The 17,440-nt window shown below is 52.2% G+C and overlaps 1 protein-coding gene across 2 annotated transcripts in view; it reads right to left on the bottom strand.

Annotated features, from left to right (window-relative positions):
* LOC117350015 (transmembrane protein 272-like) overlaps positions 1 to 17,440 on the bottom strand; it is a 36,044-nt gene that overhangs the window by 4,201 nt on the left and 14,403 nt on the right. For both annotated transcript variants that reach the window (XM_033923886.1, XM_033923885.1), the window contains exons 3-4: positions 8,145 to 8,195; positions 7,650 to 7,850 (exon numbers count right to left, since the gene is read on the bottom strand). In XM_033923886.1, coding sequence (XP_033779777.1) covers positions 7,650 to 7,850; positions 8,145 to 8,195 — 252 coding nt within the window. The remainder of the gene's footprint in view (positions 1 to 7,649; positions 7,851 to 8,144; positions 8,196 to 17,440) is intronic.

The raw sequence follows: 17,440 nt of genomic DNA, 5'->3' as shown, positions 1-17,440 counted from the left end.
CTGCAGCTTTACAAATATCTACTGGAGGCACAAGAAAACTCTCAGTCCAAGAGGCTGCCTGACTCCAAGTGGAATGAGCTTTGAGAAAATCCAGAACAGGTTTCTTCTGAAGGTACACCGAAGCGATGGCCTCCTTGATCCAGCATGCAATTGTAGCAGACTGAACAGGGGCGGAGGTAGAAGGAAAAGACCCCCCAGAAGACCCAAGACCCGCGGGGAAGAAGAACCCCCAGCCGCCTGCTAATAAGCCTTGTACATGGCTAAAACAAAATCTGGGCAAAACCCCCCTGGTGGCAGAACAGAATTCACTGCAGATGCAGAAGAAACAGCTAGGACCTGTTCCTGTCGCTCTAAAACAGAGAAAATGGCAAAATGGCAGAGCTTCCCACCAAAAACGAAGAAAAGCCCGCAGAAAAACTGTCTCCAGAGGGCAGTAGTGGCAACGAGGCCTGACTCGACCCAGCAGCTAAATCAGAACCGCTTGCAGAAACTAGCGGTAAGGGAAAGCACAGTTACTTACCGTAACAGGTGTTATCCAGGGACAGCAGGCAGATATTCTCACATGTGGGTGATGTCATCCACGGAGCCCCGACGCGGACAGCTTTTCAAGCAAACTTGAAAGAAGATTCAAGCTTGCTATGCTGCACCACGCATGTGCATGCCTTCCCGCTCCACTAGAGGGTGCATCCCCACCTCGTGGTCCTCAGTTCACATAGCCAGCAAAGAAGCCAACCTCGGGGAGGCAGGTGGGTTGGGAGAATATCTGCCTGCTGTCCCTGGATAACACCTGTTACGGTAAGTAACTGTGCTTTATCCCAGGACAAGCAGGCAGCATATTCTCACATGTGGGTGACCTCCAAGCCAACTAAAACAGGGATGGTGGGAGGATGGTAATTTAGGAAAACAGATTACGCAAAACCGACTGGCCAAACCGGCCGTCGCTCCTGGACAAAGTATCCAGACAGTAGTGTGAGGTAAAGGTATGAACCGAAGATCAAGTGGCAGCCTTGCAGATTTCCTCGATAGGCGTAGACCTGAGGAAAGCGACAGAAGCCGCCATCACTCGGACTTTATGTCCCGTGACCCAACCCAACAGCGCAAGACCAGCCTGAGCGTAGCAGAAGGAAATACAAGCCGCCAACCAATTGGACAAGGTGCGCTTGGAAACCGGGCGGCCTAACCGATTTGGATCAAAGGACAGAAACAATTGAGGAACCTTCCGATGAAACTGAGTGCGTTGAAGATAGAAAGCTGACACCCTCTTACAGTCAAGAGTATGCAGCGCCACCTCTCCAGAATGAGAATGGGGCTTGGGAAAAAAGACAGGAAGCACAATGGACTGATTGAGATGGAAATCAGACACTACCTTGGGCAAGAACTTGGGATGAGTGCGGAGAACCACCTTGTCATGATGAAATACAGTAAAAGGCGGATCCGCCACCAAAGCCTGCAGCTCACTAATCCTACGAGCAGAGGTGAGCACAAGCAAAAAGATCCTAAGAAATTTCAGGTGAGACTTGTCTAGAGGCTCAAACGGAGGTTTCATTAGTTGAGCAAGAACCACATTGAGATCCCAAACCACAGGAGGAGGCTTGAGAGGAGGATGGACATTCAAAAGCCCTCTCATAAAGCGAGCAACCAAAGGGTGGACAGAAATGGGCTTTCCATCAAGCTGCCGATGGAAGGCAGCAAGCGCACTAAGATGGACCCGAACAGAATTTGTCTTAAGGCCAGAACGAGACAAATGAAGCAAATACTCTAAAACCGAAGACAAAGAAGTAGACGAAGGTTCTAGAGAATGCAAAGCACACCAAGAAGTGAATCTTGTCCACTTCTGGGAATAACATTGCCGCATAGAAGCCTTACGAGAGGCCTCCAACATATCTCGCACCGACTGGGACAACTGAACAGAAGGAATCAGGTGGAAAGGAACCAAGCCGTCAGATGCAGAGACTGCAGATTGGGATGCAACAGTGAACCCCAACTCTGAGACAGCAGAGAAGGAAAGACAGGCAGAAGAAGAGGCTCCCTAACACTGAGCGTAAGAAGCAGGGAGAACCAGGGCTGCCAAGGCCACCAAGGGGCGATGAGGATCAGATCCGCATGAGTCGACCTAAGATGCACCAGCGTTCTCAAGATCAGAGGAAACGGCGGGAACGCATAAAGGAACTTCCCCTCCCAAGACAGGAGGAAAGCATCCGCCTCGAGACGATCCGGAGAGAATATCCGGGAACAGAAGCGAGGTAACTTGTGATTGAGGGGGGAGGCAAACAGATCTATCTGAGGAGTCCCCCAGCGCTCGAACAACTGACGCAACGTCTGAGAGTGAAGAGACCATTCGTGTGGCTGCAGTAGGCGACTCAGCTTGTCTGCTAGACAGTTGCGCTCCCCCTGAATGTAAACCGCACGAAGAAATATATTGTGGCGGACCGCCCAACCCCAAAGAGACAGGGATCCTGTACCTCCCTGCTTGTTGACGTAATACATCGCCACCTGATTGTCCGTACGCACGAGAACCACCTGGTCCTGGAGCAGATGACAAAAGGCCACCCCCGCCAAGTAAATGGCCCAAAGTTCCAGCAGATTGAAGTGACCGCAGCGATCCTCCGCTGACCAAGGACCCTGGGTCCGAAGACCGTCGAGGTGAGCCCCCCACGCGTACTCCGAGGAGTCCGTAGCAGGAACCTTGTGATGTGGAGGAGCGACAAAGAGCAAACCCCTGGAAAGATTTGAAGAGTCAGTCCACCAACGGAGCAAGCTCTTCAAAGAAGGAGTCACCGCAACGAGATGGGAAACCGGGTCCCGATCCTGTCGCCACTGGGACGCCAAGGTCCACTGAGGAACCCGAAGTGCAACCTGGCAAACGGCGTGACATGGACGGTGGAGGCCATATGACCCAAGAGGACCATCATCTGCCTGGCCGAGAACAAGGACCGCAGGGAAACTTGTTCGCACTGTCGGACAAGAGCCTCCCGCCGAATCAGAGGCAGGAACAAGCGAAGCTGAACCGTGTCCAGCATGGCTCCGATGAATTGCAGGCACTGCGAGGGGCACAGCTGGGACTTGGGAAAGTTCACCTCGAACCCCAGACACTGAAGACAGGTAATAGTCTGTCGGGTCGCTGCAATAGCCCCCTCCCTCGACAGCGCCTTGATCAACCAGTCGTCGAGATAAGGGAAGACCTGAAGGCCCCGGGACCGCAGGGCCGCCGCGACAACTACGAAACACTTCGTGAAGACTCGAGGGGACGAAGCCAGCCCAAAGGGGAGGACCAGATATTGAAGGTGCCACTCCCCCACCTGAAAACGCAGGAATTGGTGATAGGCAGGATGCACTGGAACATGGGTGTAAGCTTCCTTGAGGTCCAGGGAGCACAGCCAGTCCCCTTCGTCGAGCAGGGGGTACAGAACCGGGAGAAAGAGCATTCTGAACTTCTCCCGAACCAGATACCGGTTGAGACGACAGAGGTCTAAGATCGGACGAAGGTCCCCGGTCTTCTTGGGGACCAAGAAGTATCTGGAATAGAACCCCCGGCTCCGTTGACAAGGGGGAACAAGTTCCACCACCCGAAGGCGCAGAAGGGCCTTCCAATAACAGCAGGGCCCTGCTGCTTCCGATAACAGCAGGGCCAACTGTGCCCGGTTCAAAGGACACGTGCCTGGTGGACTGTTGGGAGGAACCTCCCTGAAGTTCAGGGAATAACTGTTGGCCACAACGTTGAGAACCCAAGCGTCCGACGTGATGGACTCCCAACTTGGGTAAAAAGCCCGGAGGCGGCCCCCCATAGGAAGAGGGGTCGGTAGCAGCGCGGAGGGGGCCCGCCCCCAACCGCTCAGACTGTCAAAAGGACGGCGCAGGCTTAGATGCCACCGGCGTCTGAGGCTTTTGCTGCCCTCGGGACTGCTGATGCGGACGTCGAGGAGGCGGCCTCGAAAAAGCTGGAGTCGACTTCTGTGGGTAACGCCTGGGCGGGGCCCGATAAGTCTTAGGAGGGGCCAGCTTTGCCTTAGGTCTTACCAGGGAAGCAAAGGACCACACAGGGAAGGTTGGCAAGGCGATCCTGAAGGTTAGGATCCATATCCACGATCCGAAGCCATGCCAGCCGGCACATGGCGACAGCGAAAGCGGAAACCCTAGAGGTGAGCTCAAAGGCGTCGTAGGTTGCATGAAAGAGGTAGAGACGCAGCTGAGAGAGGGACTCGATCAACTGTCCAAACTCCCCCCGGTGAGAATCCAGCAAACCCCCCTGGAAAGAGGGCAGGGATTTGACCAAACGCTTGAGATAAGATGTATAAGTAAAGGAGTAGTTCAGAACGCGAATGGCCATCATTGAGTTCTGGTACAGCCGTCTCCCAAACTTATCAAGAGTTCTGCCCCCGCGTCCCGGCGGAACTGCAGCAGAAACCCAGGAAGGATGAGATTTTTTAAGTGAGGACTCCACCAGCAACGACTGGTGAGACAGCTGGGCCCGCTCAAACCCCAGACACGGCACCATCCGGTACTTAGATTCCATCTTAGATGAACAGCAGTAACTGCATACGGGGTCTCCAGGTTCCTCAGAAAAGCTTGACGGAGCACCGGGTTCAAGGGAAGTCAGAGGGACTCCCAGGGCGGAGCAGGCAAGTCCATCTCCGCCAGGAACTCCTTTGTATATTTGGAGTCCGACTTGAGGTCCAAATCCAGCGCCTAACCCATATTCAGCACAAACCACGAGAAGGAAGAAGGGCGAGCACCGGCCCGGTCGTCCGTAGGGGTAGGCGAACATGAACGGCGGGCAGCCGAAAAGGAGGGCGACGCCTCGCAAAAATAGCGGGGTTCACGGCCAACGCCTAGCTCCAAACCCCAAGAGGCAGCGTTGAAGGAACACACCGGCGTCGAGGACCGACGGTGCCCCAAGGAACCCCGTGGGGAAGACCGAGGGGTAGGCGGTACCGAAACACGTCGATGCCTCGGAGATGGGCCTCGAGAGCCCCGCAGAGAACCTTTCGATGGCAAGGTGGTCCGACCCTGGGTCCCCAACCAAGGAGGTGACAGAAGCAACTGCGGATTGGAGAGCAACAAATCAGAAACCCGAAGGGCCTCGACAGTATGGGCCGTCGGGGAACGGCCCCGCCTCGGGGGGGAATCCCGGGCACGCTTCAACAACCGACGGAGCGGGGACGAAGGACGCTTCGACCGAGGGCAGTCCGAGGGCGATGAATGGCCCGACGCCTGGGGCGAGGAATCGGAAGAAGAGAGCCGCCGGGACCGGCGCACCTTGCCACGAGGAGCCCCGACGGCCCGCTCAGGCTGATCCGAAGTCGAGGCAGGCTGCAAGTGGGCCAAAGCAAAGGACAGCTCCGAGGAGATTAAGGCCCGGAGCATGTCCTGGAACACCGGAACCGCCATCATGGACGGCACATCCAAGGTTGCAGTGCATTCCACCGAGGGCGACCTTGACAGAGTATTCCCTAGGAGTGGACACATGCACAGAAGGTTTAGAGGTCCGGACTGGGGCCAAGAGTGGTGCACCCCCTCCATGCCCCGCAGCGGTCCCCGCGGATGACTTTCTCGCTGGCGTGGAACCTGAGGAGAGAAGTGGGGACTTACTTGGGGCTGAAGACTTCGGGGTCGATGTCGAGGACTTCGAAGTCGAGGACAACCGAGGCGGGGCCGAGGTCGCCGAGGTCAAGGCCGGGACCGAAGCCGAGGCCGACGTCGAGGCCGGGACCAAGGCCGGCTCAACCACAAACAGGTCCGCCATGCGAGCCCGACGGCGGCGGAGAGCCCGGGCTTGAAAAGTCGCGCACCGGGGGCATGAATCAGTAGGGTGATCAGCCCCCAAGCACAAAATGCACCACCGATGGGGGTCGGTAATCGACAGCAGCCGATCACACCTGGTGCACTTTTTGAAACCGGACAAAGGCCGGGACATGAAAAATAAGGCCGCGGCCGAACGAGGCCACAGCAACCCGGGAGCGCCCAGATGCCGAAGCAAAACAAGAGTCTTTTTCTTTTTTTAAACAAAAAACAAACGCACGCACAGCGACTCCTAAAAAAATAACAAAGCTGCGGTGCTAGAAGGCACTTCACACGGAGAAACACAAGAACAGGGCTTTTGGCTCCGCGGAAATTTTAGAACCGAGGACCACGAGGTGGGGATGCGCCCTCTAGTGGAGCGGGAAGGCATGCACATGCGTGGTGCAGCATAGCAAGCTTGAATCTTCTTTCAAGTTTGCTTGAAAAGCTGTCCGCGTCGGGGCTCCGTGGATGATGTCACCCACATGTGAGAATATGCTGCCTGCTTGTCCTGGGATAATCCTCAGTACCATCAGCAGTCAAGGCAACCTTATTTCCCTGTTGGCAGCTGAGGAAATCCTCTTGCAGGCGGCAGGGAAAGCACGGGCTTCTCCATCCCTCCCAGATGAATGGTGCACATGCGAAGGGGAACCCTGCACACTGACACCTGAAGCAGATGCCAGTTCTCCCTCAAAACGGCTGGAACACTTTGCACGCACACCTGCCACATCCACCGCTTGGCGCATACAAAACACACTTCTGATTTTTTTTAAGTGCTCATATCATATGCGCAGGAGATTCACGCACAAAACCACCAGTTAGAAAAAAAGAGAAAGCAATTAAAACCAATTCAAAGTTTCCTTCAGACTGGCTGCCTCAGGCCTTTTTATTTTCTGCTTTTTTCTTTTTTCAGTTCTCACAGCCCACAGCTGTAAAGAATAAGAACAGACCCCACTGGCTCTCAAAGCTGTATTCTGTGCCTGAAGTGTGGCCAAGTGTACAGCTGAGGCTCCTCTAAAGAAATTACAAATTTGGGGAGGTAGGGAAAATGGGGTGACCCTTCGAGTGGTGGCACCCCTGAGGTCAGTCGGGACTCCTCCCAAGAGGGTCCCCCAAGCTCTGTCCAAACAGCAAAAACAGACAATAAAAAAGGGTCACTAATCAAATCCAACAGGCCCTATCTAACCAAAGGAAAGATTACACAGGCTTACCACCTCCACCTGCTGGAGACTGAGAACAGACACAGCTGAGGCTCCTCTAAAGAAATTAAATTTGGGGAGGTAGGGAAAATGGGGTGAGGGACTCGACCCTTCGTGTGTGGCACCTCTGAGGTCAGTTGGACTCCAAGAGGGTCTCCCAAGCGCTGTCCGGACAGCAAAAAGGGACAATAAAAAGGTCACTAATCAGATCCAACAGGCCCTATCTAACCAAAGGAAAGATTACACAGGCTTATCATCTCCACCTGCTGGAGACTGAGAACAGACTGTAGATGGGACTGCACAGCCCACTTGTACTACTGCCAAAGTCTCCACCTGCTGGCAGAGGAAAAAAAATCCATCTGTTCTGTGTCGGTATGGAGGGACATTTTTTTCTTTGTTTTTTTGCGGTGTTTTTTGGTTTGTTTAATGAAGCAAAATCCCTAACCCCACCAAATTGTGAATAGGACTAGTGTAGCAGCTTTAAATTTGAATTTTTTTTTTTTTTTTAAATAAAGTTGTTGATGGTTCTTCTGTTTTTAACACCCCTTTAAAACACTATATATGTTTCTTAGACAAAACAAAGTCTTAATAAAGGCAAATTTTAATAGAAAAAACAAAACAAAAACCCACAACCCACCTTTAGTTCTTGGGGAAAATGATCACATAACTTACCGACAATGAAATAAACAAAGAGGAAGAAGAGGAGGAGGCCCCGAACAATCACAGTTGGTAGACTGGGTGGAAGAGGTTCCCGGCCATTACCACCACAGGGCAAGCAGGACAGAGCCAGGTACAGCAGGCCCCCTGATCCAGAGACAATCAGGTAATGAGGGATGAGTTTCTGCTTTGGGCACTGCCCCAGGTACACAGCCCCTGCAGGGGAAAGAGGGAAAGGTACAAAGTGAGGCTGGATATTAAAGTAATGAGGTGTGAAGTATTATTTCAGGCATTGCTCCAAGTATGCAGCCCCTGCAGAGGAAGAGAGCTACAAGATTAAGGTACAGGTTGAGGCTCTGTGCTACAGGATTAGTGAGAAAACAATAGAGACAAGTGTAAGCTCAGTAGCCTCAGGACCTCATTAGCAATATTGAATCCTTGATTTAAAAAAAATTGTGGAATACAAGACCTGTATAAGAGCTGAGGAACCAGGGCATGGAAGTGACTCACCTACAGCGATGTTGGCAATGGCTAGAGCAGCACCTAGGATCTTCCCTCCAACTGCAAAAGAAAGCCAGAGATAACCCCATCTGTCTTTTCACAACTGAAGACCAAGATGTGAATATAAGGCAGCTCACCTTCTCTGCCACCCTCTAGAATTAAATAAGACTACCCAAGCTTTCTCCATGATCCTCACCCAACAGCCTACTTTTCACGTAGCACACAGCATCCCCCTTTCTACTTACAGCAGCATTCCCTGTGGTTAGGATGCTTGTCTGTCCTCCTCCCCTTTTGTAAGGAAGAACATAAGAATAGCCTTACTGGGTCAGACCAATGGTTCATCTAGCCCAGTAGCCTGTCCTCACAGTGATCTCACTAGTACCCAGCAAAACCCAAAGAGAAGCAGTGGCTTCCTCCATATCTGTCTCAAGAACAGACTATGGACTTTTCCTCCAGGAAATTGTCCAAATTTTTCTTAAAACCAGCTACGCTATCCACTCTTACCACAACCTCTGTCAATGTGTTCCAGAGCTTAACTATTCTCTGAGTGAACAAATTGTTCCTATTGGTTTTAAAAGTATTTCCCTGTAACTTCATTGAGCGTCCCCTAGTCTTTGTAATATTTGATGGAGTGGAAAAATCAATCCACTTGTAACTGTTCTACTCCACTCAGGATATTGTAGACTTCCAACCATATCTTCCCTCATTCGTCTCTTTCCCATGCTGAAGAGCCCTAACCTCTTTTAGTCTTTTCTCAAACGAGAGGAGTTCCATCCCCTTTATCATCTTGGTCACTCTTCTTTGAACCTTTTCTAGTGCCGCTGAATCTTTCTTGAGATAAGGAGACCAGAACTGAACACAATACTGCAGGTGAGATCACAGAGGAATTATATCATTCTTAGTTTTATTATCCATCCCTTTTTTAATAGTTCCTAGCATATTGTTTGCTTTTTTGGCCGCCGCTACAGCACATCATGTAGGTTTCATCATATTGTCTACAATGACACCCAGATCTTTTTCTTGGGTGCTAACCCCCAAGATGGACCCTAACAATTACACAGAATAGGCAAATGCCTAGGTGATAAAACTTTTTGGGGGGAGGGGGCACAGTAAAAGCAGCTGTAGCCAAAGCAGAACACTAGAACCTGTCAGCCATACTAACTTAAAGAGCCATCATTGTATCCTTTTACCTCAGGAACAGTGGACATTTTTCAAATAATCCATTTACCTAGTGAGAGAAATTGCCCTCATTATATCCATGGTATAGAAAGAGAAATTAGGTTCCTACCTGCAAATTTTCTCTCTTTTAGTCTCTCCAGACCGGTAGTTCACTGATGGGTACTAGCTCACCATGATCAGCAGCTGGAGACTGAGACAAACTTTTGTCTGTAGTACAAGTGGGCTGTGCAGTCCTTCTATACAGTCTGCCGAATAGCCAAGCAGAACTAAGTAAGAAGTGCTAATCATAAATTGCATAGAAGAACCCCTTCAGCAAAAGTCCCCACAGCTCGCCAGCTGAACCAAAGCCACTGTTCTTTTAATATCCCTGACCCTACTAAAAATACTAGAACCAGCAGGAAAAAAAAAAAAAAAAATTACACTCTACATGCAAATCCCACAAGAACCAGACAGACAGGTTGGGGACTGTGCCGGTCTGGAGAGTCTAAAAGAAAGAAAATTAACAGGTAAGAACCTAATTTCTCCTAGGTTCTTACTTGTTAATTTTCTTTCTTTTAGACCAGTGGTTCCCAACCCTGTCCTGGAGGAACACCAGGCCAATTGGGTTTTCTGGCTAGCCCTAATGAATATGCATGAAGCAAATTTGCATGCCTATCACTTCCATCATATGCAATCTCTCTCATGCATATTCATTAGGGCTAGCCTGAAAACCCGATTGGCCTGGTGTTCCTCCAGGACAGGGTTGGGAATCACTGTTTTAGACTCTCCAGACCAGCACAGTCCCCAACCTGTCTATCTTGTTCTTGCGGGATTTGCATGAAGAGTGTAATTTAGCAACTCTCCAGACAGGCATAGTTCACTGATGGGACATACCTAAGCAGTACCCATCAGGGGTGGGACCCCGGAGGGCTGCCACCAGAACACGCTCACTGAATACTGTGTTCCGACGCGCCTAAACGTCCACACGGTAGTGTCACACAAAGGAATGGAGAGAAAAGTAAACCGCAGAGAAGACTCAGCCTAAGAATCTGCCAGACCCCGAGTAGAATTCCGGAGCAGGCTTCTTCTGAAGAAGGTATGCAGAAGTGATAGTCTCCTTTATCCAGCACGCAATGGTAGCCTTGGAAGAAGCACCTTCCCCTTTACAATGACCTGCTAAGAGGACAAAAAGATAATCCAACTTCTGGAACTCTTGGGTCCGCTGGACATAAGAGCGAAGGCCCCGACAGACATCCAAATTGCACAACTGCCTCTGCTCCAAAGAGCCCTCCCGACACCCAAGACCGGGAGAACCATGGACTGGATGACATTGAAGAGAGGACCCATGATGAGGAGTGCTTGGCCAGTGGGCCCTATGAAATGCTGTCACCATCTACAAGCACAAATTAAGACATTTCTATTGTGCATTTCATTTCCACTGTGTTTGACCTGATGAACCTGTGGTCAGATAAGGAGAGGTTTCTGTGGTTTCTCAAGGAGAGGGCCAAGCCTTACAGAGAAACCAGATGACAATGGCCAACTGTCATCACATCTTGTGACCTAAAAAAACTGCCATAACCAACTGTCACTGCACATCTGGAAAAGGACCGGTCTGCAGGAAAACTACAGAGAACAGTAAGCAACTCTCCAGATATGGGCACAGAACAAGGGGGCAATGAGGAAAGGGAAGTACAGAAGCATTTTTGCACCAACTGAAATAATCTTGGGCTGACACAGGATGTGGGGTGTAGCCCAAAATAGAGCCTATATAATGGGCTTCCCTTCCTGCTTTTCTCTTTAGAGCTCGTTAAGGTCTGAACCAACTTGTACAAATCCTCACCAAACAAAAAAAGACCCCTGAAAGGGAAATTTCATCTGCTTAGTCTTAGATACCACATCCGCCGACCAAGCCCAGAGCCACAGGGAACGACAAGCGGCCACTCCGAAGGCCATTGACGCCCGCAACAGATCATACATGGCAATCAGAGATAAGTAGAGAATGACACAGTGACAAAATTCATCACCGTCCCCGTCCCCGCGGATAACCGCGGGAAACCATCTTCATGTCATTCTTTAAGGAGAGAGCGAAGAATCAGAGTATAATTGGGCACAACCTCTGACCCGCAAGCTTTGCTTTGAAGAATGCTGGTGTAGAAGGACTGAGGTTGAAATAGACACTAGAAAATGACATGGGATTATTTCCTGCGGTTATCCGCGGGGACGGTGATGAATTTTGTCACCGTGTCATTCTCCCCAGCTCAATTTTGGCTACCTACTGTTCCACCAAGGACCAGTCATCAGACCCCCAAGTCAAGGACATGCTCGGCCCACCAGACCACCACACATCGCAGCCTTGACGGCTAGGGTAGTAACATCAATATTCTGCTTAAGAAGAGACTCTAACCTACGCTCCTCTGAGTCTTTCAAAGCTGAGCCGCCCTCAACTGGCACTGTATGCCGTTTTGCGATGGCTGAAATCACCACGTCCATCTCTGGCGATTTCAAGGTATCCCTATCTCCCTCTGGGATGAGATACAGGCAAGCCATAGAGCGAGCAAAACGAAAGGGCGACTCCGGTGCCTTCCATTGCGCAAGCACAATATCCCGAATATCTTGATGCATAGGAAAAGAGCAGTAGGCTGAGCGCACCCCCCAAAGGAGGGGGGTCCACCACTTGCAGGAGCTCCTGCTCCTTCACGTCTTCCTCGAAGCGCAACACCGAGGAAACCTGAAGAATAAACTCCTGGAGCTCTTCCCGCTGAAAGATGTGCACCACCGACACAACTTCACCAGCTGGCAGAACTGAAAAACCTCCACCAGCGGCATCCGTCTCCCTGAGAGGATACAAGAGGTCCAGGTCCTCAACCAAAGAAAACTGCTCCCCATATAAAAAATCATCGCCCCAAGAGAGCCTCGGCCATTTGGATGAAAGAGGACAGGGACTAAACCGGCACTAAAGGGGGATGAACTGGAGTGGACGCAGAGGTATCCACCCCCAACCCAAGACGGAAGCAGGACCCCCAGTTGCCTGAAGATAAGCCTTGCACAAGGCTAAAATAAAATCAGGGTAAAAAAAACCCTGGCGGCCCAATGGGCCTCACTGCCAAAGCAGTGGACACAGCAGAAACCTGCCCCTATCTCTCAAATACAGGGGGAAGCTTTCAATCCTTAACCCTTCTCCTCTGCTCTCCAACCCAGCCCGCTGATTAACCGTTCCCCTTAACTGTATCCATGACATCCTGTTTGTCTGTCTCGCCTGTTTAGATTGGAAGCTCTTTCGAGCAGGGACTGTTTTCTTACTCTTTGTGACTCTTATGCATTGCTGCATGAGTCTGGTAGTGCTATAGAAAAAATGGAGGCACTTCCCGCCAAAATCAGAGCAAAAGCCCAAGAAAAATGCCCCCAGGTCTGTAGCAGCTGAGAAGCCTGAACCGCCCCAGCCGCTAAAGCAGGCAAGCTGACAGCAGCAATAAGGGAGTCTCTAGAAGCATCGGCGGTCAGGGAAACCTTATTTCCCTGACTGTCGGTAGCTGAGGAAATCCCTGTGTGGGCAGCCTGGGCTTACCCGCTGTCAGTTGCCGGCATTCGAGGCACTTGCAAAGGGGTTCCCTGGATGCCAGCATCCGAAACCGACAAGGATTCCCCTTTGCAGCGGCCTGCACACTGCAAGCACAGGCCATATGAATTGCAGGTATTGGTGGCAAGGCTTACAGCTGAGGCACCTCTACAAAATTTTGTGAAGGTGGAGGAAATGGGGGCATGGACTCAACTCGTGACCCGTCGAGTGTGACACCCCTCGAGGTCAGATGGAGCCCCGAAAGGGTCCTCCTCCCAAGCTCAGTCCGGCACCAGATGGGGACAAGGCCACTAAACAACTTCCAACAGCCCTACACTAACCAAGGGAAGATTGGCAGCAGTTTACCACACCTGCTGAAGACTGAGAACAGACTGGTTATATTAGAGGGAAAGCACAGTTACTTACCGTAACAGGTGTTATCCAGGGACAGCAGGCATATATTCTCACATGTGGGTGACGTCATCTACGGAGCCCCAGCGCGGACAGCTTTTCAAGCAAACTTGCTAGAAGTTTCAAGTTTGCACACTGCACCACGCATGTGCTAGCCTTCTTGCCACTAGAGGGCGCATCCCCACCTCGTGGTCCTCAGTTCCATAACATAGCAAAGAAAGCCATCCCCGGGGAGGTGGGCGGGTTGTGAGAATATATGCCTGCTGTCCCTGGATAACACCTGTTACGGTAAGTAACTGTGCTTTATCCCAGGACAAGCAGGCATGATATTCTCACATGTGGGTGACCTCCAAGCCAACCAAAAAAGGGCAGGTGGGAGGATGGCAATTATGAAAACAAATTACGTAACACCGACTGGCCAAACCGGCCGTCGCTTCTGGACAAAGTATCCAGACAGTAGTGGGAGGTGAACGTATGAACCGAAGACCAAGTGGCAGCTTTACAAATCTCCTCCATAGGTGTAGATCGGAGGAAAGCCACCGAAGCTGCCATCGCCCGGACTTTATGACCCGTAACGCGACCCGCAAGCGGGAGACCAGCCTGAGCGTAGCAAAAAGAAATGCAAGCAGCTAACCAGTTGGACAAGGTGCGCTTTGAAACCGGGTGTCCCAAACGATTAGGATCAAAGGACAAAAATAATTGAGGAACCTTCCGATAAGACTTGGAGCGTTGGAGATAAAAGGCCAACGCCCTCTTACAGTCAAGGGTATGAAGCGCCGCCTCACCAGGATGAGAATGGGGCTTTGGAAAAAACACCGGAAGGACAATAGACTGATTGAGGTGGAAATCAGACACAACCTTAGGTAAAAATTTGGGATGGGTGCGAAGAACCACCTTATCATGATGAAAGACCGTGAAAGGAGGATCCGCAACCAAAGACTGTAACTCACTGATTCGGCGAGCAGATGTGAGTGCAATCAAAAAGACTACTTTCCAAGTAAGAAACTTAAGATGCGACTTGTCGATGGGTTCAAAGGGAGGCTTCATAAGCTGAGCCAAGACCACATTAAGATCCCACACCACCGGAGGAGGTTTCAGAGGAGGATGGATATTCACTAGCCCCTTCATGAAACGTGTCACCAGAGGATGAAGAGAGAGAGAACGACCCTCAAGATGCCGATGGAATGCTGCAATGGCACTGAGATGCACCCGAATGGAAGTCGTTTTCAGGCCAGACTCAGACAAATGCAAAAGATATTCCAGAATCGAAGCCACAGGCACCGAATCTGGTCGCAGACTATTCAAAGAACACCAGGATGTAAACCTGGTCCATTTCTGAGTATAGCAAAGCCGAGTCGAGACCTTACGCGAGGCCTCCAAAACGTCCCTCACAGCCCGAGAGACCGGAAACGAAGTCAGAGGGAGAGAAACCAAGCAGTCAGATGTAAAGACTGAAGATTGGGATGCAACAGCGAACCCCGACTCTGAGACAGCAGAGAGGGAAACACCGGTAGAAGCAGAGGTTCCCTGGTACTGAGTTGAAGAAGTAGGGAGAACCAGGGCTGCCTTGGCCACCGAGGTGCAATGAGGATCATGGAGGCTCCGGTCGATCTGAGATGAACCAGCGTTCTCAAAATCAGAGGGAACGGCGGAAACGCATAAAGGAACCTCCCCTCCCATTCGAGGAGGAAGGCATCCGCTTCGAGACGATCCGGAGTGTAGATCCGAGAGCAATAGAGAGGTAACTTGCGATTCTCCGGAGAGGCAAACAGGTCCACTTGAGGAGTTCCCCAGCGGTCGAAAACCTCGCGAAGTACTCGGGAGTTCAGAGACCATTCGTGCGGCTGGAGAAGACGACTGAGTCTGTCTGCCAGCTGGTTCTGCTCTCCCTGAATGTAGACCGCCCGTAGGAATATATTCTGGGAAATTGCCCAGTCCCAAAGACGGAGAGCCTCTCGGCATAGAGGCCAAGAGCCCGTACCCCCCTGTTTGTTGACATAGTACATCGCTACCTGATTGTCCGTCCGCACGAGTACTACCTGGTCGTGCAGCAGGTGGACAAAAGCTCGCGCAGCCAGAAAAACGGCGCGAAGCTCCAGCACATTGATGTGGCACCGACGGTCCTCGACCGACCACAGACCCTGCGTCCTCAGACCGTCCAGGTGCGCTCCCCACGCGTACTCGGAAGAGTCCGTCGTCAAGACCTTGGTGTGAGGAGGAACGCGAAACAGCAAACCCCCTGACAAAGTGGAAGAGTCGGTCCACCAACGGAGCGATCGACGTAAACAAGGAGTTACTGATATCCGGGAAGACACCGGATCGCGATCCTGGCGCCACTGCGACGCCAGAGTCCATTGCGCGATTCTCAGGTGCAAGCGAGCGAACGGCGTGACGTGAACCGTCGACGCCATGTGACCCAGCAAAACCATCATGTGCTGGGCAGACACCTGCGATTGCCCTCGACAATGGCGACTCCACCGAAGCAGAGTCTCCCGCCGGGGCGGGGGGAGAAAAGCGCGAAGGCGAACCGTGTCCAGCACGGCTCCAATGAACTGGAGAGACTGCGCCGGACGCAATTGGGACTTTGGGAAGTTCACTTCGAACCCCAGGTCCTGTAAAAGACTGATAGTCTGTCGGGTCGCTAAGATAACCCCCTCCTTGGACGGGGCTTTGATCAGCCAATCGTCCAGATAGGGAAAGACCTGTAAACCCCGCGAGCGCAGGGCCGCCGCCACCACCACCATACACTTGGTGAATACCCGAGGGGAGGATGCCAGCCCGAAGGGAAGAACCCGATACTGCAGGTGCAAATCCCCGACCTGAAAACGCAAGAACCTGCGGTAAGCGGGATGCACCGGAACATGGGTGTAAGCTTCCTTCAAGTCCAGGGAGCACATCCAATCCCCCTCCTCCAAAAGAGGGTAGAGAACCGGAAGCGATAACATACGGAACTTCTCCCGGACCAGGAACTTGTTGAGCTTCCGGAGGTCCAAAATGGGGCGCAAGTCCCCGGTCTTTTTTGGGACCAAAAAGTAACGGGAGTAAAACCCCAGGCCCATCTGATCGCGAGGTACCACCTCGACCGCTCTGAGACTCAACAAGGCCCTGGCTTCCTCCAGGAGAAGGGCCAGCTGGTTCCGATTGGGAGGGCAAGCCCCGGGGGGCAAGTCCGGAGGCGGACAGGAGAAGTTTAGTGAATAGCCGTCTGAGATTATCCGGAGCACCCATGCGTCCGACGTGATCGCCGACCATGCCCCGGCAAAGGCCGTCAGCCGACCCCCGATGGGGAGGGGGTGGCTCGATATTGCGGTGAGGGCCCGCCCCCAACCGCCTATCCCGTCAAAAGGACGGCGCGGCCTTGGCGGCCCCCTGCGCGGCAGGTTTAGAGGGGCCGCCTCTACTCTGCTGGGGCTGTCTTCGAGGGGGCGGTCTGGAGAAGGCCGGTGTGGACTTCTGAGGGTATCTCCTCGGAGGCTGCCTGAAGGGACGCTGGGCAGGCGCCTTAGGCTTCGGCTTCACCAGGGAGGCCAGGGAGCGTTCCTGTTTAGAAAGTCGCTCCGTCGCCGCATCCAACGTGTCATCAAACAATTCCACGCCAACGCAAGGCAAATTAGCCAGGCGTTCCTGCAAATTGGACTCCATTTCGAGGGTACGAAGCCACGCCAGCCGGCGCATGGCCACTGCACAGGCGGACACCCTCGAGGCGAGTTCAAATGCATCATAAACCGCGTGGAATAAATATAGGCGCAGCTGGGTCAGGTTGGAACTAAAGGTGGCGAACCGGTCCCTATGCGACTCAGGCATCACCTCACGAAAGGAGGGGAGGTCCTTCACCATCGTACGGAGGAAGGAAGAGTATGAGAAGGCATAGTTCAGGACCCTGGTAGCCATCAGAGAGTTCGCATAGAGACGGCGCCCAAATTTGTCAAGGGTCCGGCCCTCCCTACTAGGCGGGACCGTCGCCGAGACCCGGGAAGGCTGAGATTTCTTGACCGCCGATTCCACCAGGAGCGAAGTATGGGAAAGTTGGCCCTTCTCAAACCCCTTGATGGGAAGGGTGCGATACTTAGACTCCATTTTGGCGGGGACCACAGCGACCGTCAATGGAGCCTCAAGATTCCTCAGAAAGGTCTGACAGAGGACCTTGTTAATGGGAAGGCGCGGCGACTCCCTGGGGGGG

Source organism: Geotrypetes seraphini, chromosome 16 (genome assembly GCF_902459505.1).
Source record: "Geotrypetes seraphini chromosome 16, aGeoSer1.1, whole genome shotgun sequence".
NCBI classification, from domain to species: Eukaryota; Metazoa; Chordata; class Amphibia; order Gymnophiona; family Dermophiidae; genus Geotrypetes; species Geotrypetes seraphini.
This window is presented reverse-complemented; position numbering and strand designations above follow the sequence as displayed.